The sequence below is a fragment of the Thalassophryne amazonica genome, chromosome 5 (assembly GCF_902500255.1).
Source record: "Thalassophryne amazonica chromosome 5, fThaAma1.1, whole genome shotgun sequence".
In the NCBI taxonomy this organism is placed as follows: Eukaryota; Metazoa; Chordata; class Actinopteri; order Batrachoidiformes; family Batrachoididae; genus Thalassophryne; species Thalassophryne amazonica.
Window position 1 is genome coordinate 125,373,067 of NC_047107.1, and position 25,629 is coordinate 125,398,695.

General features: G+C 40.4%; 1 protein-coding gene across 1 annotated transcript in view; it reads left to right on the forward strand.

Annotated features, from left to right (window-relative positions):
* The first annotated feature begins 17,045 nt into the window (after positions 1–17,045).
* LOC117511279 (mothers against decapentaplegic homolog 2) overlaps positions 17,046–25,629 on the forward strand; it is a 58,659-nt gene continuing 50,075 nt past the window's right edge. Inside the window, exons 1-4 of the mRNA XM_034171290.1 lie at positions 17,046–17,203; positions 20,016–20,423; positions 22,325–22,414; positions 22,650–22,843. Of these exons, the coding sequence (XP_034027181.1) occupies positions 20,188–20,423; positions 22,325–22,414; positions 22,650–22,843 (520 nt within the window). The 5' untranslated portion in view covers positions 17,046–17,203; positions 20,016–20,187. The remainder of the gene's footprint in view (positions 17,204–20,015; positions 20,424–22,324; positions 22,415–22,649; positions 22,844–25,629) is intronic.

Sequence of the window (25,629 nt, forward strand, 5' to 3'; positions counted from 1 at the left end):
GGATTGTCTTACAGACATAAAGACATGGATGACCTCTAATTTCCTACTTTTAAACTCAGATAAAACTGAAGTTATTGTACTTGGCCCCACAAATCTTAGAAACATGGTGTCTAAACAGATCCTTACTCTGGATGGCATTACCCTGACCTCTAGTAATACTGTGAGAAATCTTGGAGTCATTTTTGATCAGGATATGTCATTCAAAGCGTATATTAAACAAATATGTAGGACTGCTTTTTTGCATTTACGCAATATCTCTAAAATCAGAAAGGTCTTGTCTCAGAGTGATGCTGAAAAACTAATTCATGCATTTATTTCCTCTAGGCTGGACTATTGTAATTCATTATTATCAGGTTGTCCTAAAAGTTCCCTAAAAAGCCTTCAGTTAATTCAAAATGCTGCAGCTAGAGTACTGACGGGGACTAGAAGGAGAGAGCATATCTCACCCATATTGGCCTCTCTTCATTGGCTTCCTGTTAATTCTAGAATAGAATTTAAAATTCTTCTTCTTACTTATAAGGTTTTGAATAATCAGGTCCCATCTTATCTTAGGGACCTCGTAGTACCATATCACCCCAATAGAGCGCTTCGCTCTCAGACTGCAGGCTTACTTGTAGTTCCTAGGGTTTGTAAGAGTAGAATGGGAGGCAGAGCCTTCAGCTTTCAGGCTCCTCTCCTGTGGAACCAGCTCCCAATTCAGATCAGGGAGACAGACACCCTCTCTACTTTTAAGATTAGGCTTAAAACTTTCCTTTTTGCTAAAGCTTATAGTTAGGGCTGGATCAGGTGACCCTGAACCATCCCTTAGTTATGCTGCTATAGACGTAGACTGCTGGGGGGTTCCCATGATGCACTGTTTCTTTCTCTTTTTGCTCTGTATGCACCACTCTGCATTTAATCATTAGTGATCGATCTCTGCTCCCCTCCACAGCATGTCTTTTTCCTGGTTCTCTCCCTCAGCCCCAACCAGTCCCAGCAGAAGACTGCCCCTCCCTGAGCCTGGTTCTGCTGGAGGTTTCTTCCTGTTAAAAGGGAGTTTTTCCTTCCCACTGTAGCCAAGTGCTTGCTCACAGGGGGTCGTTTTGACCGTTGGGGTTTTACATAATTATTGTATGGCCTTGCCTTACAATATAAAGCGCCTTGGGGCAACTGTTTGTTGTGATTTGGCGCTATATAAAAAAATTGATTGATTGATTGATTGTATGTTTATATGTTGTTTCTATATGTTCAGCTGTTCTTTCTTTCAGTTTAACTGTTCTTTCTGTTTGTTCAGATGTTGTTTCTGTATGTTCAGTTGTTCTTTCTTCCGGTTTACCTGTTCTTTCTGTATGATCAGATGTTGTTTCTGTATGTTCAGCTGTTCTTTCATTCAGTTTAACTGTTCTTTCTGTATGTTCAGATGTTGTTTCTGTATGTTCAACTCCTCTTTCGTTCAGTTTAACTGTTCTTTCTGTATGTTCAGATGTTGTTTCTGTATGTTCAGCTGTTCTTTAATTCAGTTTAACTGTTCTTTCTGTATGTTCAGATGTTGTTTCTGTATGTTCAGCTGTTCTTTAATTCAGTTTAACTGTTCTTTCTGTTTGTTCAGATGTTGTTTCTGTATGTTCAGTTGTTCTTTCTTCTAGTTTACCTGTTTTTTCTGTATGTTCAGCTGTCCTGACTTTCAGTTTAACTGTTCTTTTTGTTTGTTCAGATGTTTCTGTATGTTCAGCTGTTCTTTCTTTCAGTTTAACTGTTCTTTCTGTATGTTCAGATGTTGTTTTTGTATGTTCAGCTGTTCTTTCTGTATGTTTATATGTTGTTTCTATATGTTCAGCTGTTCTTTCTTTCAGTTTAACTGTTCTTTCTGTTTGTTCAGATGTTGTTTCTGTATGTTCAGTTGTTCTTTTTTCCTGTTTACCTGTTCTTTCTGTATGTTCAGATGTTGTTTCTATATGGTCAGCTGTTCTTTCTTTCAGTTTAACTGTTCTTTCTGTATGTTCAGATGTTGTTTTTGTATGTTCAGCTGTTCTTTCTGTATGTTTATATGTTGTTTCTATATGTTCAGCTGTTCTTTCTTTCAGTTTAACTGTTCTTTCTGTTTGTTCAGATGTTGTTTCTGTATGTTCAGTTGTTCTTTTTTCCTGTTTACCTGTTCTTTCTGTATGTTCAGATGTTGTTTCTATATGGTCAGCTGTTCTTTCTTTCAGTTTAACTGTTCTTTCTGTTTGTTCAGATGTTGTTTCTGTTTGTTCAGTTGTTCTTTCTTCCAGTTTACCTGTTCTTTCTGTATGATCAGATGTTGTTTCTGTATGTTCAGCTGTTCTTTCATTCAGTTTAACTGTTCTTTCTGTATGTTCAGATGTTGTTTCTGTATCTTCAGCTGCTCTTTCTTTCAGTTTAACTGTTCTTTCTGTTTGTTCAGATGTTGTTTCTGTATGTTCAGTTGTTCTTTCTTCCAGTTTACCTGTTCTTTCTGTATGTTCAGCTGTCCTGTCTTTCAGTTTAACTGTTCTTTTTGTTTGTTCAGATGTTTCTGTATGTTCAGCTGTTCTTTCAGTTTAACTGTTCTTTCTGTTTGTTCAGATGTTGTTTCTGTATGTTCAAGTGTTCTTTGTTTCAGTTTAACTGTTCTTTCTATAAGTTTAGATATTGATATTTGTGCAGCTGATCTTTCTGTTTGTGCAATTGTTCCTTCTGTTTGTTTAGTTGTTATTCAAGAAAAAACTGGGTGTTATTCATTCAATGTTCAGCCTATGAATCCATGTGGTTTTGTTACCGAACTTTAGGAAACAAGAACCTTTTCAATTGATCTGTTTTGTAATGAACATGTATCTGCATCTCTCCTGATATATCTTTTATATTTGCCTTCCAAAGCTTAACAAAATGTTATTTATTTTTTTAACCTCTGTCATTTATTGCACTTACCACTGTTGTTTTGTGGTATTATTTATGGGTGATTCTTAGACTACGGGCACTTATTATGTCCTTTGATCATATTGTATGAAAAACAGAAAAAAGGGCAAATTTCACACTTTTATAGTTATCTTTACAATGAAAGTGTGTTAAGAAATGTTGTTCTAGTAGTCTATGATGACTTTTTCACCTTTTTTCAGCATCATTATATGCAAATATTGCCATTTTGTGCTTGTCCCACACCCAGACTTTTGATCTTCAATGATAAAAATGAATGGTAAAAAAACGTTTTTTCTAATGTTTTAAAATATCTCTGAATAAAATATCAGTAAAATAATCAAAACATAATTGGGGTATTCAATGTCATACAACTGTTGTGATTTTTTTTAAACAAAATGTAGTTGTCCCACACTATTGTCGTAATTTCCACCACAACACTGTAATGTCCCTTTAAACAGTTTGTATGAAAGATTGTTTGGGTAGTTTCTATGGAGATAAACAGTGACATCAGAGCACATGTATATAGCGCCAAATCACAACAAACAGTTGCCCCAAGGCGCTTTATATTGTAAGGCAATGGTGTTGTGGAAATTACATTTACAAGGCCAATAGTGCCCGTAGTGTTGTGTGTTGGGGGGTGGCTGGATATTTTGGTGTTCTTTTCTTTTCTTTGCTCTTCAGGTGGCATGGAAACTGATTTGTCTGTGGAGAAGGTGCTGGCTGAAGAGTCCTTCACCCTCATCAACATCATGTGTAGCACCTGTGACTGGTGCTCACATGCAACCTTAAAGACTTTCAGCTGAAGCAGATAATTGGATGGCGTTCTGCATTTAAGTCATGTGTGATTCCAGCAGAACTGCCGGGAACTCGACCTTGTGATGTTCGTTTGTGAGACGCTGAGGACCGCACCTTGGTTTGACACATCGAGCCCGTGAAGCAAGGAAGGGTGAGGACACTTGCTGTCAGCACACATTAAAGGTAATTAAGTGTTTGATTAATTGTTGATAGTAACTTGGTGTTTTGTTACACAGTATACTTGAATTGTGATGAGAATTGTGCAGCTTGCTTCTCACTGCTGTGGCGTGCGGATAAGTGATCCTCCACCTGTTGTGAGAAGCTGCTCATTTGCATAAAGTTAAAAAAGATACAGACCTGAATGTGTTGCTCATAGCGTGTGTCTTTTGAAAGATATTGTTGTAACTGCTGACTTACCTCACCTCTTCTTTGCTTCGCAGAGAGTCGGTTTGTCGTGTCCACCTGGGGGGTGTTTGGCAGTGGTAGTGAGTCCAGGAGCGCTGGGCTTTGATCCTTGCGGGCGCTGGAGAGCGTGCCAACAGTCACTCCACCAGAGGGATGCTGTTTTTGTTTTTACACCTTTTAGGCACAGTGGGTGTAATAAATATATTGTTTTTGGAACCGCTTTTCTGGTTATTTGTAGCGCTGGGTTCCGTCTGACGCAGGTCCGCTCCTCAACCCACGTCGACACATAACACATAGTTAAAGAATCACCCTTATATGTCCCATTCCAGTTTAAATATTTTATAGCAGCCATTATGTATGGGCAGTTAGTCCCTGGTGGTCCTTGGAGGTACTGCAGGTGGAATAAGAAAGGCTTTTAAAAAATAAATAAAAATATATTTGTTGATTTATATATATATATATATATATATATATATATATATATATATATATATATATATATATATATATATATATATATATATATATATCAAAATCAAAGCTGCTTGAGCTGCTGCCCCCGCGACCCGACTCCGGATAAAGCGGAAGAAAATGGATGGATGGAATATATATATATATATCTATATATATATATATATATATATATATATATATATATATATCTAAATATATATATATATATATATATATATATATATATATATATATATATATATCTATATATATCTATATATATATCTATATATATATATATATATATATCTATATATATATATATATATATATATATATATATATATATATATATATATATATATATATATATATATATATATATATATATATATATATATATATATATATATATATATATATATATATATATATATGTGTGTGTGTGTGAGTGTATTAGTCCAAAGTGTGATTAAAAGAGAACAACTTTAGATTTCATAGAGGTTGTTTAGGTGCTGTCCATGTTGGAACACAGTGATGCATTTACTCACTCATTCATCTTCAACAGCTTATTCCAAGTAATGGTCATGGAGGGCTGGAGCCTATCACAACAGTCACAGGGCATAAGGGGACAATTTAAAGTTTCAAATGCACCTAACTTGCATGTGTTTAGATGTATGAAGAAGCAGAGCACTGGAAGGGAACCCACACAAACATGGGGAGAACAAACTCCACAGAGAAAGGCCACAGGTGGGAAACCCATGACGTTCTTGCTGGGAGGCAAGAGTGCTAACCACTAATCCACCGTGCTGCCTGTGAAGCATTTAAATTACTTAAATTGCTGTTACTTTTTTCACTTGTGGTTAGTGGTTGATGAAGCCATTTATTGTCAAAAAACTGTGTTTACTCTTTTTAAATCATATTGACAACAGAAACTAACCAAATGAGCCTGATCAAAAGTTTACATACCCTTGTTCTGAATAAGGTGTATTGCCCTCTTTAACATCGACAGCTTGGAGTCTTTTGTGGTCATTGTGGACGAGGCTCTCTGATGGTGAAGCTGCCACAGAATGTCTGGGACTTTATTTACATTAGTTATGTAGAAATACAAACAGTATGACACTCTGTGGTAAATTTGCATGGAGTAAGTAGACAGTCACTCAGTTTTTGAGAACTACAATAGTTATACAGCTTCATGATGAAGTGGTATAGAGGAGGATTTTCTTTGAAAGAAGACCTGAAAGTTTAGTTATAAATTGTCAGATGGTATCTGAGATGCAAGCCTAGATTTGATCTGTTTTGGTGAAAGAATATCCTTCTCTGCTCTACTCCACTATGAAGCTAAGAGTTGTGATGCAAAATTGATTTCTGGGCATATATATAAAACACATGTCCTATGACCCATAGGAGAGGCAGTATATATATCAATCAATTCAATCAATTTTATTTATATAGCGCCAAATCACAACAAACAGTTGCCCCAAGGCGCTTTATATTGTAAGGCAAGGCCATACAATAATTACGGAAAAACCCCAACGGTCAAAACGACCCCCTGTGAGCAAGCACTTGGCGACAGTGGGAAGGAAAAACTCCCTTTTAACAGGAAGAAACCTCCAGCAGAACCAGGCTCAGGGAGGGGCAGTCTTCTGCTGGGACTGGTTGGGGCTGAGGGAGAGAACCAGGAAAAAGACATGCTGTGGAGGGGAGCAGAGATCAATCACTAATGATTAAATGCAGAGTGGTGCATACAGAGCAAAAAGAGAAAGAAACACTCAGTGCATCATGGGAACCCCCCAGCAGTCTAAGTCTATAGCAGCATAACTAAGGGATGGTTCAGGGTCACCTGATCCAGCTCTAACTATAAGCTTTAGCAAAAAGGAAAGTTTTAAGCCTAATCTTAAAAGTAGAGAGGATGTCTGTCTCCCTGATCTGAATTGGGAGGTGGTTCCACAGGAGAGGAGCCTGAAAGCTGAAGGCTCTGCCTCCCATTCTACTCTTAAAAACCCTAGGAACTACAAGTAAGCCTGCAGTCTGAGAGCGAAGCGCTCTATTGGGGTGATATGGTACTATGAGGTCCCTAAGATAAGATGGGACCTGATTATTCAAAACCTTATAAGTAAGAAGAAGAATTTTAAATTCTATTCTAGAATTAACAGGAAGCCAATGAAGAGAGGCCAATATGGGTGAGATATGCTCTCTCCTTCTAGTCCCCGTCAGTACTCTAGCTGCAGCATTTTGAATTAACTGAAGGCTTTTTAGGGAACTTTTAGGACAACCTGATAATAATGAATTACAATAGTCCAGCCTAGAGGAAATAAATGCATGAATTAGTTTTTCAGCATCACTCTGAGACAAGACCTTTCTGATTTTAGAGATATTGCGTAAATGCAAAAAGCAGTCCTACATATTTGTTTAATATGCGCTTTGAATGACATATCCTGATCAAAAATGACTCCAAGATTTCTCACAGTATTACTAGAGGTCAGGGTAATGCCATCCAGAGTAAGGATCTGGTTAGACACCATGTTTCTAAGATTTGTGGGGCCAAGTACAATAACTTCAGTTTTATCTGAGTTTAAAAGCAGGAAATTAGAGGTCAACCATGTCTTTATGTCTGTAAGACAATACTGCAGTTTAGCTAATTGGTGTGTGTCCTCTGGCTTCATGGATAGATAAAGCTGGGTATCATCTGCGTAACAATGAAAATTTAAGCAATACCGTCTAATAATACTGCCTAAGGGAAGCATGTATAAAGTGAATAAAATTGGTCCTAGCACAGAACCTTGTGGAACTCCATAATAACTTTAGTCTGTGAAGAAGATTCCCCATTTACATGAACAAATTGTAATCTATTAGACAAATATGATTCAAACCACCGCAGCGCAGTGCCTTTAATACCTATGGCATGCTCTAATCTCTGTAATAAAATTTTATGGTCAACAGTATCAAAAGCAGCACTGAGGTCTAACAGAACAAGCACAGAGATGAGTCCACTGTCCGAGGCCATAAGAAGATCATTTGTAACCTTCACTAATGCTGTTTCTGTACTATGATGAATTCTAAAACCTGACTGAAACTCTTCAAATAGACCATTCCTCTGCAGATGATCAGTTAGCTGTTTTACAACTACCCTTTCAAGAATTTTTGAGAGAAAAGGAAGGTTGGAGATTGGCCTATAATTAGCTAAGATAGCTGGGTCAAGTGATGGCTTTTTAAGTAATGGTTTAATTACTGCCACCTTAAAAGCCTGTGGTACATAGCCAACTAACAAAGATAGATTGATCATATTTAAGATCGAAGCATTAAATAATGGTAGGGCTTCCTTGAGCAGCCTGGTAGGAATGGGGTCTAATAAACATGTTGATGGTTTGGATGAAGTAACTAATGAAAATAACTCAGACAGAACAATCGGAGAGAAAGAGTCTAACCAAATACCGGCATCACTGAAAGCAGGCAAAGAGAAAGATATGTCTTTGGGATGGTTATGAGTAATTTTTTCTCTAATAGTTAAAATTTTGTTAGCAAAGAAAGTCATGAAGTCATTACTAGTTAAAATTAATGGAATACTCAGCTCAATAGAGCTCTGACTCTTTGCCAGCCTGGCTACAGTGCTGAAAAGAAACCTGGGGTTGTTCTTATTTTCTTCAATTAGTGATGAGTAGAAAGATGTCCTAGCTTTACGGAGGGCTTTTTTATAGAGCAACAGACTCTTTTTCCAGGCTAAGTGAAGATCTTCTAAATTAGTGAGACGCCATTTCCTCTCCAACTTACGGGTTATCTGCTTTAAGCTACGAGTTTGTGAGTTATACCACGGAGTCAGGCACTTCTGATTTAAAGCTCTCTTTTTCAGAGGAGCTACAGCATCCAAAGTTGTCTTCAATGAGGATGTAAAACTATTGACGAGATACTCTATCTCACTTACAGAGTTTAGGTAGCTACTCTGCACTGTGTTGGTATATGGCATTAGAGAACATAAAGAAGGAATCATATCCTTAAACCTAGTTACAGCGCTTTCTGAAAGACTTCTAGTGTAATGAAACTTATTCCCCACTGCTGGGTAGTCCATCAGAGTAAATGTAAATGTTATTAAGAAATGATCAGACAGAAGGGAGTTTTCAGGGAATACTGTTAAGTCTTCTATTTCCATACCATAAGTCAAAACAAGATCTAAGATATGATTAAAGTGGTGGGTGGACTCATTTACTTTTTGAGCAAAGCCAATAGAGTCTAATAATAGATTAAATGCAGTGTTGAGGCTGTCATTCTCAGCATCTGTGTGAATGTTAAAATCGCCCACTATAATTATCTTATCTAAGCTAAGCACTAAGTCAGACAAAAGGTCTGAAAATTCACAGAGAAACTCACAGTAACGACCAGGTGGACGATAGATAATAACAAATAAAACTGTTTTTTGGGACTTCCAATTTGGATGGACAAGACTAAGAGTCAAGCTTTCAAATGAATTAAAGCTCTGTCTGGATTTTTGATTAATTAATAAGCTGGAATGGATGATTGCTGCTAATCCTCCGCCCCGGCCCGTGCTACGAGCATTCTGACAGTTAGTGTGACTCGGGGGTGTTGACTCATTTAAACTAACATATTCATCCTGCTGTAACCAGGTTTCTGTAAGGCAGAATAAATCAATATGTTGATCAATTATTATATCATTTACCAACAGGGACTTAGAAGAGAGAGACCTAATGTTTAATAGACCACATTTAACTGTTTTAGTCTGTGGTGCAGTTGAAGGTGCTATATTATTTTTTCTTTTTGAATTTTTATGCTTAAATAGATTTTTGCTGGTTATTGGTAGTCTGGGAGCAGGCACCGTCTCTGCGGGGATGGGGTAATGAGGAGATGGCAGGGGGAGAGAAGCTGCAGAGAGGTGTGTAAGACTACAACTCTGCTTCCTGGTCCCAACCCTGGATAGTCACGGTTTGGAGGATTTAAGAAAATTGGCCAGATTTCTAGAAATGAGAGCTGCTCCATCCAAAGTGGGATGGATGCCGTCTCTCCTAACAAGACCAGGTTTTCCCCAGAAGCTTTGCCAATTATCTATGAAGCCCACCTCATTTTTTGGACACCACTCAGACAGCCAGCAATTCAAGGAGAACATGCGGCTAAACATGTCACTCCTGGTCTGATTGGGGAGGGGCCCAGAGAAAACCACAGAGTCCGACATTGTTTTTGCAAAGTTACACACCGATTTAATGTTAATTTTAGTGACCTCCGATTGGCGTAACCGGGTGTCATTACTGCCGACGTGAATTACAATCTTGCCAAATTTACGCTTAGCCTTAGCCAGCAGTTTCAAATTTCCTTCAATGTCGCCTGCTCTGGCCCCCGGAAGACAATTGACTATGGTTGCTGGTGTCGCTAACTTCACATTTCTCAAAACAGAGTCGCCAATAACCAGAGTTTGATCCTCGGCGGGTGTGTCGTCGAGTGGGGAAAAACGGTTAGAGATGTGAACGGGTTGGCGGTGTACACGGGGCTTCTGTTTAGGGCTACGCTTCCTCCTCACAGTCACCCAGTCGGCCTGCTTTCCCGGCTGCTCGGGATCTGCCAGGGGGTAACTAACGGCGGCTAAGCTACCTTGGTCCGCACCGACTACAGGGGCCTGGCTAGCTGTAGAATTTTCCACGGTGCGGAGCCGAGTCTCCAAGTCGCCCAGCCTGGCCTCCAAAGCTACGAATAAGCTACACTTATTACAAGTACCGTTACTGCTAAAGGAGGCCGAGGAATAACTAAACATTTCACACCCAGAGCAGAAAAGTGCGGGAGAGACAGGAGAAGCCGCCATGCTAAATCGGCTAAGAGCTAGTAGCTACGCTAAGCTAGCGGATTCCTAAAAACACACAAAGTGAATAATGTGTAAATAATTTAGAGGTGATTCAGCAGAAGGAGTGCTTTAGTTAAGGCACGTAAAGATTACACTGGGAAACAAATCGTAATCTAGATAACTAGATCAATCTAACTGCGCAGATTAAACAGCTAACAGATACAGAAAAACACCGCTGTGCTCCGGAACAGGAAGTGATACAATACCGCAGTGAGAGCCAACCACCAGTAGAGGCAAGCAAGAGCAAGAGCAAATAGAGTCACATGCATCATGTGAATATCACTCTCAGTTGAATTGGATACTGAGGCATACAGTTGGATAAAGTGATTGGCAAATCTTTCATGACTTTGCTTTGGGTTGGTTATTAGTTATCCAGTGGGAGAACATATCTCATGGATAACTCTTTCAGCTTGCGCACCTTTTAACTGTCTTGAAAGTAGCTTGTCAGCCTTATCACATAAGTTGCTGAATGTGGTTAATAATCTGGTCTCCGAGAATTTTATTGTATTCCATTTTTATTTTTAAAATTGAATCGAGGGTTTCTGGTTATTTAGATTGCTGGTATGTGTATTCTAATGTGGATAGCTCTGACTCAATGGCAGACAGATGCATTAACCTTGCTCTCTTTCTTGAAGATTGGAAAAAAATTACATTGCCCCTCATTACAGCTTTAAAAGTTCCCCACAGTACTGAGTCTGAAACTGTGTTATTATCATTGGGAAGTAAAAATTGAAAATCTTTGCATTCATACATTTGCAGAAAGATTTATCTGACATAAGTGAAGGGTTAAAGTTCCAGTTGTAGCGTTGCATAGGCTGACCTAAATTAATATTAACAGTGAGTGGAGCATGATCTGAAACTAATATGCTGTGATAGGGTGAACTAATAATGTTTGAAATTAGGTTAGAATTAATTAGGAAATAATCCAATCTGGAGAAACTACCATGAACAGCAGAAAAGAAAGAGTACTGTTTTTCTAAGGGGTGCTGGTGCCTCCAAAAAAATTGCAGTTATTGTACTCTGATACAAGATTAAAGACTCTGCAATAGAAGTTCGGGCAATCAAAGTTGGGAGCATAGATGTTTAATAGAGCTCATGGGAGGGAATTTATTGTACCAGTAACAAGCAGATACCATTTTTGTGGCGTTCATCCTTGATCCAAAATGCATAAGCATACCAAGCGGCAAATGTCAGCGCTCCCCAGTTTCTCTGTGAATGAAGCCATACAGACGCATGCATGCATACAGGCACACAAGCACACAGAGGCCACTTGGCTTTTAAGGGCCCTGTCCCACTGGCATTTAGGAGGATTTGCGTATGGATTGCGCACAAAATTGGCCCATATTTGCCAAACATCCGCAATATCCGTGTAACATGCCTGTATGAGTCGGCCGTCATCCGAACACATCCGTGATCATCCGCAGAGGCACGCATGTCTGCAGCCAGGATTTTTTAGCTGTTCAAAAATCTGAATGCGGATAACATCCGCCTCACATACTCCATATACTCAGTTCATACATAATACATACTTACTCTATGCACTGTATATCTGCCGTTAACTGCTGATATCCGCAACTGACAGGGATTTGCGGCTTGGAGGCAGACTGGGACAGTGTGTAAACCAGATATATTGCGTGCCCATCATGTCCACATCACAAACTAAAACAGGTTGTAGCATGCATACAATGCATACAAATTGGCCACAAATAAAGCATTTTTATTACATCTGCTTTGCAGCTGATTTGCGGACAATCTGTGAATGCATAACAAACACATCACGTAAACCCAAAGTACTATATGTGGCAGAAAGCGACATACCTGCCAGTCAGTGCCGGTCCGGCTGTGTAGATCCACAAAGACGTACCTGCTGCAATCCAGGACTTTTATTTAACACCAACAAAAGGAAGAGTTGCTGTTTATAGCCACAACTCAGGCTGAAGTCTGTTTTCTGTGACACTCAAAAAAAAAAAAAAAAAACACCGTCTCACACCCGGAGCAGCTTCCCCCCTCCTGCTCTGCATGAACAGTTAACCCTCGCATGACAAAATGAACATTAACTCTGTGATCAACTTGTCCAAGTCCAGCAAATGCTCCAGAGGCTGGTGTGAATAGTGATGCCGAAAGGAGCGAGTGCGTATGACCGTAATGCAGATGCCGTGCACGCGCAACACGTGTGCGATGCATTCATAATACACCCGTAATACTGCCGTGATAATCTCAATGTGTCGGATCAGTTTCCTCACTACATGCGTTATATAAACGTGACTGTTCATCATATATTCGCTATATATTATTAATATATCCGTAATTCATACTGGGACATATGTCATTTTTGGCCATTTTTGTTGTGGACAACAACGAACGCCCGCAATTTGTGTACTCAATTCATGCGCAACTGATCCTCTCCCCAGTGGGACAGGGCCCTAATATACAGATAAGAAAAAACGAACTATAATTAATGAAAATTTACATAACATGTTTACTGTCTGCAGTGTGTCTGTCACATTTTTAGTGTTTTCTGTCAGGTAAAGTTACATTGTGTTTCCCACTCTTTTGAAGCAACAATTCCCACTGTTTTAAGGCATGCGTCTGCATATAATGTGATACAAAGTTGAGGATCAGGATCCTTCTGACCACAGAAGCTACACTGATAAGTCCATGTATTTTTAAAGTACCCTCATGAATGAATGCAAACAACTACAGAACCATCAATCTACCACTAATCTAATATACTACTACTGGGGCAGTAATACCTAAGTTGGTGGTGCGAGCCTTCTTATGGCCGAAGGGTTGGTGGATCGAATCTGGCTCCCAACCAGTCAAAAACTTGCATATTGCTGTTGTCTCCTTGGGCAAGACACTTAACCCACCTTGTCTGTGCATGAATGAGGTGGTGGTCAGAGGGGCCGTAGGTGCAGAATGGCAGCCATGCTTCTGTCAGTTTGCCCCGGGGCAGCTGTGGCTACACTAGTAGCTCACCACCACCAATGTGTGTGAACAGTGTTGCTACAGTTACTTCATTAGTAGCTTTATACAGTTACTTTAGTAGGAGCTGCAAACAACTTGCAACTAATAAGTAAGGTAACTAGTAATCTCACTTGGTTACTCTTAAGATTGAGTACTCAACAATGTAACTATTAGGTACTTTGCTGATTAGTTATGTTGCTGAGCACTCAATCTTATTAATTACAACCCCAATTCCAATGAAGTTGGGACATTGTGTGAAATGTAAATAAAAACAGAATACAATGATTTGCAAATCCTCTTCAACCTATACCTTCGGGGATTGCCGCTGCAACAGGCACCAGAGACCTTGCGACCACAGCTACGAGCGGCCGCATCGACAGTGGAGGTGGAGAACATGGTCCACTCGGACTCCATGTCTCCAACCTCCCCCAGGATCTGGGAGAAGCTCTCCCGGAAGTGGGAGTTGAAGACCTCGCTGACAGAGGGTTCCGCCAGTCATTCCCAGCAGACCCTCACGATACGTTTGGGCCTGCCGGGTCTGACCGGCTTCCTCCCCTCTCAGCAGATCCAACTCACCACTAGGTGGTGATCGGTCGACAGCTCTGCCCCTCTCTTCGCTCGAGTGTCCGCGACATGTGGCCGAAGGTCAGATGATGCGACTACAAAGTCGATCATCGACCTCCGGCTCACGGTGTCCTGGTGCCACGTGCACTTATGGACACCCTTGTGCTCGAACATGGTGTTCGTGATGGACAAACTGTGACTAGCACAGACGTCCAACAACTGAACACCACTCGGGTTCAGATCGGGGAGGCCGTGCTTCCCGATCACCCACCTCCAGGTTTCACTGTCGCTGCCCACGTGGGCGTTGAAATCCCCCAGGAGAACAATGGAGTCCCCAGTCGGAGCGCTATCTAGTACCCCTCCCAGGGACTCCAGGAAGGTTGGGTACTCTGCACTGCTGCTCGCCCCGTAGGCAGAGACAACGGTGAGAGACCTGTCCCCGACCTGAAGGGGTAGGGACGCGGCCCTCTCGTTCACCGGAGTGAACTGCAAACAACTTGCAACTAATAAGTAAGGTAACTAGTAATCTCACTTGGTTACTCTTATAATTGAGTACTCAACAACGTAACTATTAGGTACTTTGCTGATTAGTTACGTTGCTAAGCACTCAGTCTTATTAGTTACAACCCCAATTCCAATGAAGTTTGGACATTGTGTGAAATGTAAATAAAAACAGAATACAATGATTTGCAAATCCTGTTCAACCTATATTCAATGGAATACACCACAAAGACAAGATATTTAATGTTCAAACTAATAAACTTTATTGTTTTTGTGCAAATATTTGCTCATTTTGAAATGGAGGCCTGCAACACATTTCACAAAAACTGGGACAGTGGCAACAAAAGACTGGGAAAGTTGATGAATGCTCAAAGAACACCTGTTTGGAACATTCCACAGGTGAACAGGTTAACTGGAAACAGGTGAGTGTCATGATTGGGTATAAAAGGAGCATCTCCAAAAGGCTTAGCCATTCACAAGCAAAAATGGGGTGAGGATCACCACTTTGTGAACAACTGCGTGAAAAAATAGTCCAACAGTTTAAGAACAATGTTTCTCAATGTTCAGTTGCAAGGAATTTAGGGATTCCATCATCTACAGTCCATAATATAATCAGAAGATTCAGAGAATCTGGAGAACTTTCTACACGTAAGCGGCAAAGCTGAAAACCAACATTCAATGCTCATGACCTTCGATCCCTCATGCGGCACTGCATTAAAACCGACATCATTGTGTAAAGGATCTTCCATGTGGGCTCAGAAACACTTCAGAAAACCATTGTCAGTTAACACAGTTCGCCACTACATCTACAAGTGCAAGTTAAAACTCTACCATGCAAAGCGAAAGTCATACATCAACAACATCCAGAAACCCAACTGCCTTCTCTGGGCCTGAGCTCATTTGAAATGGACAGGTGCAAAGTGGAAAAGTGTGCTGTGGTCTGATGAGTTCACATTTCAAATTGTTTTTGGAAATCATGGACGTTGTGTCCTCCAGACAAAAGAGGAAGAAGACCATTCAGATTGTTACCAGTGCAAAGTTCAAAAGCCAGCATCTGTGATGGTATGGGGGTGTGTTAGTGCCTATGACATGGACAACTTACACATCTGTGATGGCACCATCAATGCTGAAAGGTACATCCAGGTTTTGGAGCAACACATACTGCCATCCAAGCAACGTCTTTTTCAAGGACGTCCCTGCTTATTTCAGCAAGACAATGCCAAGCCACATTCTGCACGTGTTAAATCAGCGTGACTTCGTAGTAAAAGAGTGTGGGTACTAGAATGACCTGCCTGCAGTCCAGACCTGTCGCCCATTGAAAATGTGTGGCGCATTATTAAGGGCAAAATACGACAACGGAGACCCCAGACTGTTGAACTGAAGTCGTACATCAAGCAAGAATGGGAAAGAATTCCACCTACAAAGCTTCAACAGTTAGTGTCCTCAGTTCCCAAACGCTTATTGAGTGTTGTTAGAAGGAAAGGTGATGTAACACAGTGGTAAACATACCACTGTCCCAGCTTTTTTGAAATGTTTTTGCAGGCATCCATTTCAAAATGAGCAAATATTTGCACTAAAACAAAAAAGTTTATCAGTTTGAACATTAAATATCTTGTCTTTGTGGTGTATTCAATTGAATATAGGTTGAATATAAGAGGATTTGCAAATCATTGTATGTTTTTATTTACATTTTACACAAGGTCCCAACTTCATTGGAATTGGGGATGTACGAGTACATTCAGCAGGTGTAGCTACTTATGAAGTAACTGTAGATAGTAACTAATAAAGTAAATGTTTAAAGTTACTTTGGCAACACTGTGTGTGAATGAATAATGCAACTTGTAAAGTGCTTTGGGTGTCTTGAAAAGCGCTCTATAAATCTAAGCGCTCCATAAATTTACCGGGTGTCCCCCCCAAAAAATGCAACATTTTATCAGCAAAGAAAATGGTCAAAGTATATGTCTAGGAAATAAATTTATGGCTGGATAGAAAGCTGAAAGGTTCAAGTTTTTCATACTAATGTCAATATTGGCTCTGCATTTTTTCAGTCTAGCATAAAGTTGCTGCAACTGTTTGACACTCGGTCTGGTGCCAAAACTCAATAATTTTTGTTGGCTGTAGTTTGGTTAATCTTGGCATTTTCCTGAGTCTTGCTTGGCATCAACATAAACCTCAGGGTCTCAGCAAGTAGAAAAGAAACATAAGTGATTAAGTTTGTAGCATTTAAGGGTCAAACCAAGTGTTTTAAATGTTGTATATTTTTTTTGGGACACCCTATAGACAATATTATTGTCTAAAAGCACCATTAACAAGTTACTTCACATTTTATGGTACTGAGCTCACCGAATACAGTTTTAGGAGGGAATTACCAATTTTACTGGAATACATTTTTTTAAACAGGCCTACTGACCTTGTTAATTTTTTTTTTTTTTTTTCAATAATCCTTTTAACAAACCAAGAAATTGGCAGGTATTTTCTCACAGGATGCTTAAAATCTTAGGACAAAATTCACACGTCCTTCATATGATAAGGCGTGGCTAACTTAAAATTCCCCCAATCATCTCTTTTAGTAGGCGGGTTTAAGAAGTTGTATTTAGCCAGCAGGTTTGTCGTGTTGTTTCCGGTCAACCTAACGGGGCTAACAAGTAGCTTCCGAGCCTTGTCAACATTCGCTGCAGCAAAATAACAGTTCCGCTGCTTATTTGTTTAAGAGCATCTGTTTATGCAAACGTGGAGTTCTGGAGCGTAGGACTGGAGTAACTCTTGAAAGGCTTTTAAAAGGTTAACAGTTTTTTTCATCTCACTTTGGAGAATGTTGTTTTGTGTGGGACATGTAGCTCAGGTCCGTTAGCTAGCGGGAGCCAAGGCTCAGTTTGGAGGAGTTAGTCCAGGTTGCTAACTCATTTTTATCTCTTGTCGTATTTGGCCCCAATGTCTAATCACACGATTTAAATTCAGGCATAACATTCAAGTTGATGTGGTGTTTGTCATAGTGATATGTATATTACATGTTGATTTGACGATCTTGCAGACTGGTGCGCTCCGGATCACAACAAAAGGATTCATGGCAGCTAGCTTAGGTGAGCTAACGTTAGCTGACAGTGCTAACGACATGAGCGCCTCCGTTCTGCTGTTTGTCATGCAGCTGAGCATGAACATGTCAACTCACAGTGAAACCGAAGTTAACCTGTGTCAGTCATAAGTGTTCTTTAAGTTTTCGTACGACCAGAAAAGTTCTGATTTGACTTCAGCAGCTGGCCTCCTCAAATCTCTTGGACACATTCACAACATCCACAGCTCATATAAGCCACAAAGAAAAAAGTTCTCTGTAATTTGATAAACAGGTAATGACTAACTTCTAGAGAACAGACTTGTTCACTCTTATATTTTTTACTTACATGTGTGTGTGTGTGTGTTTACAAACAAGTTTATGATTAATACATACACAGTAAAATCAGCAGTGTTGTCACTGGTCACTTCCACTCTAACCAGAGTAGGACCGTATGTACACTGGCAGTGTTAATTTAACAGTGTTAGTTTTGCACTGGTGATTTTACTGTGTACGTGTATAGTTATAGTCATAAACTTGTTTGTACAGATTTTAACACAAAGGCCAAGTTATATTTGGATGCTTTTAAATTTTCTTAACTAGGCTTGTCCCAAGAACTATTTTTGTTGGATGAAATACTTAGTAATGATATTATGACATTATAAAAGTTTTATGCAACTTGTTTTTTCAAATATTTTGACATTGTAATTGAAATGTGGGGAAAAATATTGAAATATCCTAAATAAATACAGTATAAATAATAAAAAAAAACCTAGACTATCAGACTGTTTACAAAGTTGCGCCCAAAATGGCTTTAAATAGTCGATATACCGGTTTGTCGTGTCATAATTACATAACTAGCAAAATGTGAACCTATATTTTATGGGGAGCCCATTTACATTCATTCCCACACCAGTGCTGTGGTGGGTGGCTTTGAAACAAACTTTGTTTGGACTACTTCTTCCAAAATTTGAGGCCTGAATTATCCAGCAGTCAACAAAAACACCTGTTAGCATGCAGTAACATGCCAACCTCACTTCACTTGCTTCACTGTGTGTGTGGTGCATCTGAGCACAGCCCACAATGAAACTGACCAGGCAGTGGAATCAGCATGGCCAAAAGTTGCAGCAAAATACCCCCCCCTCCCCCCCTTAAGTTTAGACATTCTAGTGATAGGTTGGCTGATTACGTCCTGTGCCATGGCAGTGAAAACCATGCTGTTTACGCTGGCATCATGGTTGTATAACTACAACAGACTCACCACCACTATGGAGCCAGAGAGTGGGAAAGCCCCTGCTCCCTCCCAAACTACCTTCAACTGTATGAAAATCCTAGACTGTGGATTTGTTCTTTGCAATCTTGGAAGATGAACCACAAAAGAGGGTTTTTTTTTTTTTTTTTTTTTTTTTTTTGTGCTCCAGAAACTGGTTCAAAATTATGTTTCACCTACCTAGCCACATTACAAGTCACTTTCTCTGAAATGGGTTGAGGCGTAATCTCTCTGAAATGCACAGTCTTAAAATTTCAACAATTTGTCCAATATGGTCCAGTTTCTGCAGTTGTGCATGGTCACTTCCAAAATGCCTTGATGGCTTTGTGTACAGATAGACGTCTTGTACCGTATCAGAATTCTAATGTGGCTCAGATCCACTTCCTGAAGTGTATCGACTCGGGTATTGCATGTAAATATGTTTGTATGTTGGACAGTGCTGGAGCAGCAGACTTTTTTCAGTTGCCAGGTGCTGTTGGTTTTGGTATAATAGTATTGACTGTCTGGTTGTGACGGGCAGCATGGTGGCCAAGCATTTAGTGTGCTTGCTTCTCAAGTAGAAGGTTCTGGTTCAAGACCACCCTTGCCCATTGAGTTGTGGCAGGAAGGGTGTAAAACTTCTGCCAAATCAAAAGCAGATCATATCTGATCTGCTGTGACAACCCTGAGTGGAGGAATGGAGAAGCCGAAAGAACTTACTTGCTGTCTGGATGTGGAGCTTCTAACAGTTGTTAGCTTTCCATGACATAATATAGATGTAGATGCTACTTCAATTCAAGGAAAGTAACTAAAAACTCAGGTTAAAGGCGGTGTCTCATGTTCTTTATAATGGAAAACTTTAAGATTTAAGGCAGGTTAGATGTAGTAGCTTAAGTGTGGGAGTGTTTGCAAGAGGAGGAGACACAGAGGAGGTAAGTGATTGAGTGTAGCTGCAGAGGGCTTGCGCACACACCACGAGAACAGGAGCGTGCATGTACAGAAACAGGACTGTGCACGCTGAAACTGAGGAGGAGTAAATTAAACAGTAAATTTGTTTTTGAATGCTGAACAATTTTCTGCATAATGTGATGGAGATGTGATTATAGCTATCTCTTTAATTTGAGTAAGCTTTACACCCCAAATGAGGCTAACTTCTCCATTTGGAGGGAACTAAAAGACAGTGGATAGATGATTGCATTTTTCACAGACATGTTGGATGGTGTATGAATCTTGACTGCCTAGCTGGGATCATCTTGACTCTGTTTTGTACTGATAAACTGTGTCTTTCTCCTAAGGTGTCCACTACTTTTGGCTATATCCTACTATCTCTGGCTTCCACCCTGTGCCTCCTTGGTTGGTAGACTGGCCCCACCAGAGCAACGGCCCAAACTGTAGCTCCAGGTCACCACCGCCTCTGTGTATGACTGTGCGCTGACTCCTGGAGGATCTCAGCTTGGCTAGCAGAAGATGTCCTCCATCTTGCCATTCACACCTCCTGTGGTGAAGAGGCTACTTGGTTGGAAGAAGTCGACCAGTGGTCCAGGTGGTGCGGGCGGCGCAGAACCAAACGGACAGGAAGAGAAGTGGTGCGAGAAGGCGGTAAAGAGCTTAGTAAAGAAGCTGAAGAAGACTGGGCAGCTAGATGAGCTAGAGAAAGCCATCACCACACAAAACTGCAACACAAAGTGTGTCACCATCCCCAGGTATACTGCTCCAACACTTCATAAACATTCAAGCTAAGGACAGAGAACCAGCAAGCGTCACACTTCTGCCTCATGTAGTCTTTCTAGCTATAAGTGCCATAAAAACTGGGGATGTCATTTAGAATACACAGTGGCACATACGTTGTTAAAGTAAAAACAATGAGTCCTTGTACAGTCCAGAAAATCTGTTCAGTTTTTAAAGATGTTTTGTATTGCAGTCAGGTGGTACTCATAGGGTGCGTGGATGTTCTTGTTATCAGCCAGCCAGCCTTGATGGTCCAGACTTGTATTCACTGGGAACACTGTGTTAACATGGTTGTTTAACACGGATGTGCCAGTAATACCACATCAGATGTTTGTGTCTCTAGATAACTGGTTGCTTATCTCGTGGGAATTGTTCTTGGCTGCACTTGTGTTTGTGGAGATAGTGGCCCAGTCAATGTGAATGAAATTATCTTCTTGTAGAAGTTGAGCTTAGGAAAGGATGTAACTCTTCATGTTCCACCCATCAGAGAAACTGGGCTATGAACTAAAAATGTTGTGAACATACACACACACATATATATATATATATATATATATATATATATATATATATATATATATATTCACGCAGTAAAACTTACCTAAGCAGTCATCATATAAACCGGATATTTGCACTCACTGGACAAAAGCAAAAGTCCTAATGCTTTTATGTGGTTTTCCATGTAATAAACACTGTATATAACAGATTTTGTATAACTGATTGTTGCTCACATCAGACAAAACGTCCCGTCTGACCACAATGCATTTCCATTAAAAGCTCCTCGCATGTGCCGGACCCTCTAAACATCCCCAGGTACGAAATGACGTTCATCACTGATACTCGCCGATTTGAGGAAAGCAGGCACTGTATTTCCGTGATTAAAAGACCGGGCACTTGTTTTTTTTTTCAAACTGCTCAGACCTGGTGCCTAAATGAGGAAGACCTTTATTCAGATCTGGTGATTATTAACAAAATGCAGCTTGCTGCCTTCACTGAAATATGGTGTTAATTTTCACACAAATCCCTGAGCTTGATGAACCAAAGACAACCGTTTTAGATCGGAGCCCTCTGTGGGACTACGAACCCAGGCACCTGCTAAACAACTGAGACTGTAAAGGCTGTGATTTGTCACTTGTATGTTTTCACTTCCTCTCCCGTCATAAAATTTTTGCAGTCCACACACTGTTTATATTTCGATCATGGATCAAATATTTTTGGCAGAAAAGTCTGCAAACATCACAACACTGAGTCGGAAAAAGATTCATATCATTAACCGGCTCTCTGACAAAATAAGTTCTGTTCCCTATCACGAAGTGCTTTTAATTGGTGATGAGATCCCACTTGATTCTATTAGATGTTTTCTTATTATATATTTTTTAATCACATCATGTGTAAAATTTCTTCTTGTCCTGCTATTCAGAAGAAACTGTATTCATCATTCTTCCTCATTTCATGCTTTTTGTTTTGTTTTCCATCCTGGTTCTTGAGTTTTTTGAGACTGACTGAAAGTGTTTCTGTCTCCATTTGTGCCGCTGTGTGTTCACTGTGTGTCTGTAGATAAGGTAGATGCCGTTGACATGAACAACTATACTGAGCCACTTTTATTTTCTCTGATCTAGTTGTACTGTTTTATGAGCTCACACTGCACTGGTAAATTCCATATTTCCCTCTTCTGACTCTGTCCAAAAAGGCTTCTCTTATTTGCAGTTTTCATCTTTCATTGCCTCACCTGCAAATGATTTTTTTCCCCCCCTATTAAATTCCAAAAACAAGAGACCTTTTAATGTTTGCACTATCCACACTGATATTTCTGAATGAGCCATGTCCTATGTTTATCATTTTTTTGTTTTTGTTTTGCTGTTTTCTCTGTGCACAGCAATTGCTCTGAAATATGGGGACTGAGTACACCAAATACGATAGAACAGTGGGATACATCAGGCCTATTCAGCTACCCTGACCAAACCAGGTGACTATCCTCTATTGTATGGTGTTGCATACAAGCTTGATGTGGGAGAATTGTCATAGATTTGGGGGTGACTGATGTCAAGAACACTTTATGCTTCTACTTCTTTCCACCAGTGAATTTGATCTCTCCCCTGGTTCGATAATGTTGTCTGTTAACCCAACATTTTCACATCACCTCCTTTGTTATGCGGTTTGTCCCTGTCTCACCACAACCTCCTGGTTTGCTGCCCAATTAGATCCCTGGATGGACGCCTGCAGGTCTCCCACAGAAAGGGGCTTCCTCATGTTATCTATTGCCGCTTGTGGCGATGGCCGGACCTTCACAGCCACCATGAACTGCGTGCTATTGAAACCTGCGAGTATGCCTTCCACCTCAAGAAGGATGAAGTCTGCATCAACCCCTACCACTACCAGAGGGTGGAGACTCCAGGTATAATGGTGTTGTCTGTTTAAATTTGTTTTTTTTTTTTTAAATCATAAATAGTCATGTCTTTTGTCAGTTAGGTTTGCAAAGTGTGTCCAACTAGATTGGGTCATTTCATCAAAAAATATTTACTAACAATGATGTATATCAGTTTATTTGAACCAGAGGAAGTAATTTGTGGTGCTGCAGTTCTCCCTGATGACACAAGCACAATATGAGTTTTCATAACAAGGTCCTGTGTTTATAGGACCAAAACTTTACTGTCGATTTTCAAAATAAGAAAACAATCTGCATTGTATTTTTAGTTTTAGCTTAAACTGTAGCTGCATCAAAATAATTGAGCAGCCAAATATGTATAAAGCTCTGGATTCATTCACATGTGCTGCGTGCAGGATGCAGGCAAAAAACAGAAATAATCTGTAGACGTGTAGTTTTTTCACATCATAATTAAACACCTGTTACTGGACTTCCTTTGGGAAGGAAGTCACACATCTGGTGTGTGTGTGTGTGTGTGTGTGTGTGTGTGTGTGTGTGTGTGTGTGTGTGTGTGTGTGTGTGTGTGTGTGTGTGTGTGTGTGTGGTGTGATTTATACCCAATCATGATACACACAATTAGTGTCCTCAGTTCCCAAACGCTTATTGAGTGTTGTTAGAAGGAAAGGTGATGTAACACAGTGGTAAACATACCACTGTCCCAGCTTTTTTGAAACGTGTTGCAGGCATCCATCTCAAAATTAGCAAATATTTGCACAAAAACAATAAAGTTTATCAGTTTGAACATTAAATATCTTGTCTTTGTGGTGTATTCAATTGAATATAGGTTGAAGAGGATTTGAAATTCATTGTATTCTGTTTTATTTACATTTTACATAGCACCCAACTTCATTGGAATTGGGGGGGGGGGGGGGGGGGGTGTATGTATGTATGTATATATATATATGTGTGTGGGTGTGTGTGTGTGTGTATGTATGTATGCATATATATATGTGTGTGTGTGTGTGTATAAAAAACCGTTTCAGTGATTGAAAAACATTACAAGTCCTTGTTGGGTTAAAAGTCACTTTATACTCTGTAGTTTTCCCAAATGCTTGCTGAGCTCTGTGACATATATCTGGATTGTACTAAAGGAACAGCTGATGGTAATATTCTTACATTTATAGATCCTAAAACATTCCACAGGAGGTGTGCCTTCAGGCAGGTGCTTTTGATATCTGTACTACACTCAACAAAAATATAAACGCAACACTTTTGGTTTTGCTCCCATTTTGTATGAGATGAACTCAAAGATCTAAAACTTTTTCCACATACACAATATCACCATTTCCCTCAAATATTGTTCACAAACCAGTCTAAATCTGTGATAGTGAGCACTTCTCCTTTGCTGAGATAATCCATCCCACCTCACAGGTGTGCCATATCAAGATGCTGATTAGACACCATGATTAGTGCACAGGTGTGCCTTAGACTGCCCACAATAAAAGGCCACTCTGAAAGGTGCAGTTTTGTTTTATTGGGGGGGATACCAGTCAGTATCTGGTGTGACCACCATTTGCCTCATGCAGTGCAACACATCTCCTTCGCATAGAGTTGATCAGGTTGTCAATTGTGGCCTGGGGAATGTTGGTCCACTCCTCTTCAATGGCTGTGCGAAGTTGCTGGATATTGGCAGGAACGGGTACAACGCTGTCGTACATGCCGGTCCAGAGCATCCCAAACATGCTCAATGGGTGACATGTCCGGTGAGTATGCCGGCCATGCAAGAACTGGGACATTTTCAGCTTCCAGAATTGTGTACAGATCCTTGCAACATGGGGCCGTGCATTATCCTGCTGCAACATGAGGTGATGTTCTTGGATGGCACAACAATGGGCCTCAGGATCTCGTCACGGTATGCCATCAATAAAATGCACCTGTGTTCTTCGTCCACAACAGACGCCTGCCCATACCATAACCCCACCGCCACCATGGGCCACTCAATCCACAACATTGACATCAGAAAACCGCTCACCCACACGACGCCACACGCTGTCTGCCATCTGCCCTGGACAGTGTGAACCGGGATTCATCCGTGAACAGAACACCTCTCCAACGTGCCAAACGCCAGCAAATGTGAGCATTTGCCCACTCAAGTCGGTTACACGATGAACTGGGAGTCAGGTCAAGACCCCGATGAGGATGACAAGCATGCAGATGAGCTTCCCTGAGACGGTTTCTGACAGTTTGTGCAGAAATTCTTTGGTTATGCAAACCAATTGTTTCAGCAGCTGTCCGAGTGGCTGGTCTCAGACGATCTTGGAGGTGAACATGCTGGATGTGGAGGTCCTGGGCTGGGGTGGTTACACGTGGTCTGCGGTTGTGAGGCTGGTTGGATGTACTGCCAAATTCTCTGAAACGCCTTGGAGATGGCTTATGGTAGAGAAATCAACATTCAATACACGAGCAACAGCTCTGGTTGACATTCCTGCTGTCAGCATGCCAATTGCACGCTCCCTCAAATCTTGCGACATCTGTGGCATTGTGCTGTGTGATAAAACTGCACCTTTCAGAGTGGCCTTTTATTGTGGGCAGTCTAAGGCACACCTGTGCACTAATCATGGTGTCTAATCAGCATCTTGATATGGCACACCTGTGAGGTGGATGGATTATCTCAGCAAAAGGAGAAGTGCTCACTATCACAGATTTAGACTGGTTTGTGAACAATATTTGAGGGAATGGTGATATTGTGTATGTGGAAAACGTTTTAGATCTTTGAGTTCATCTCATACAAAATGGGAGCAAAACCAAAAGTGTTG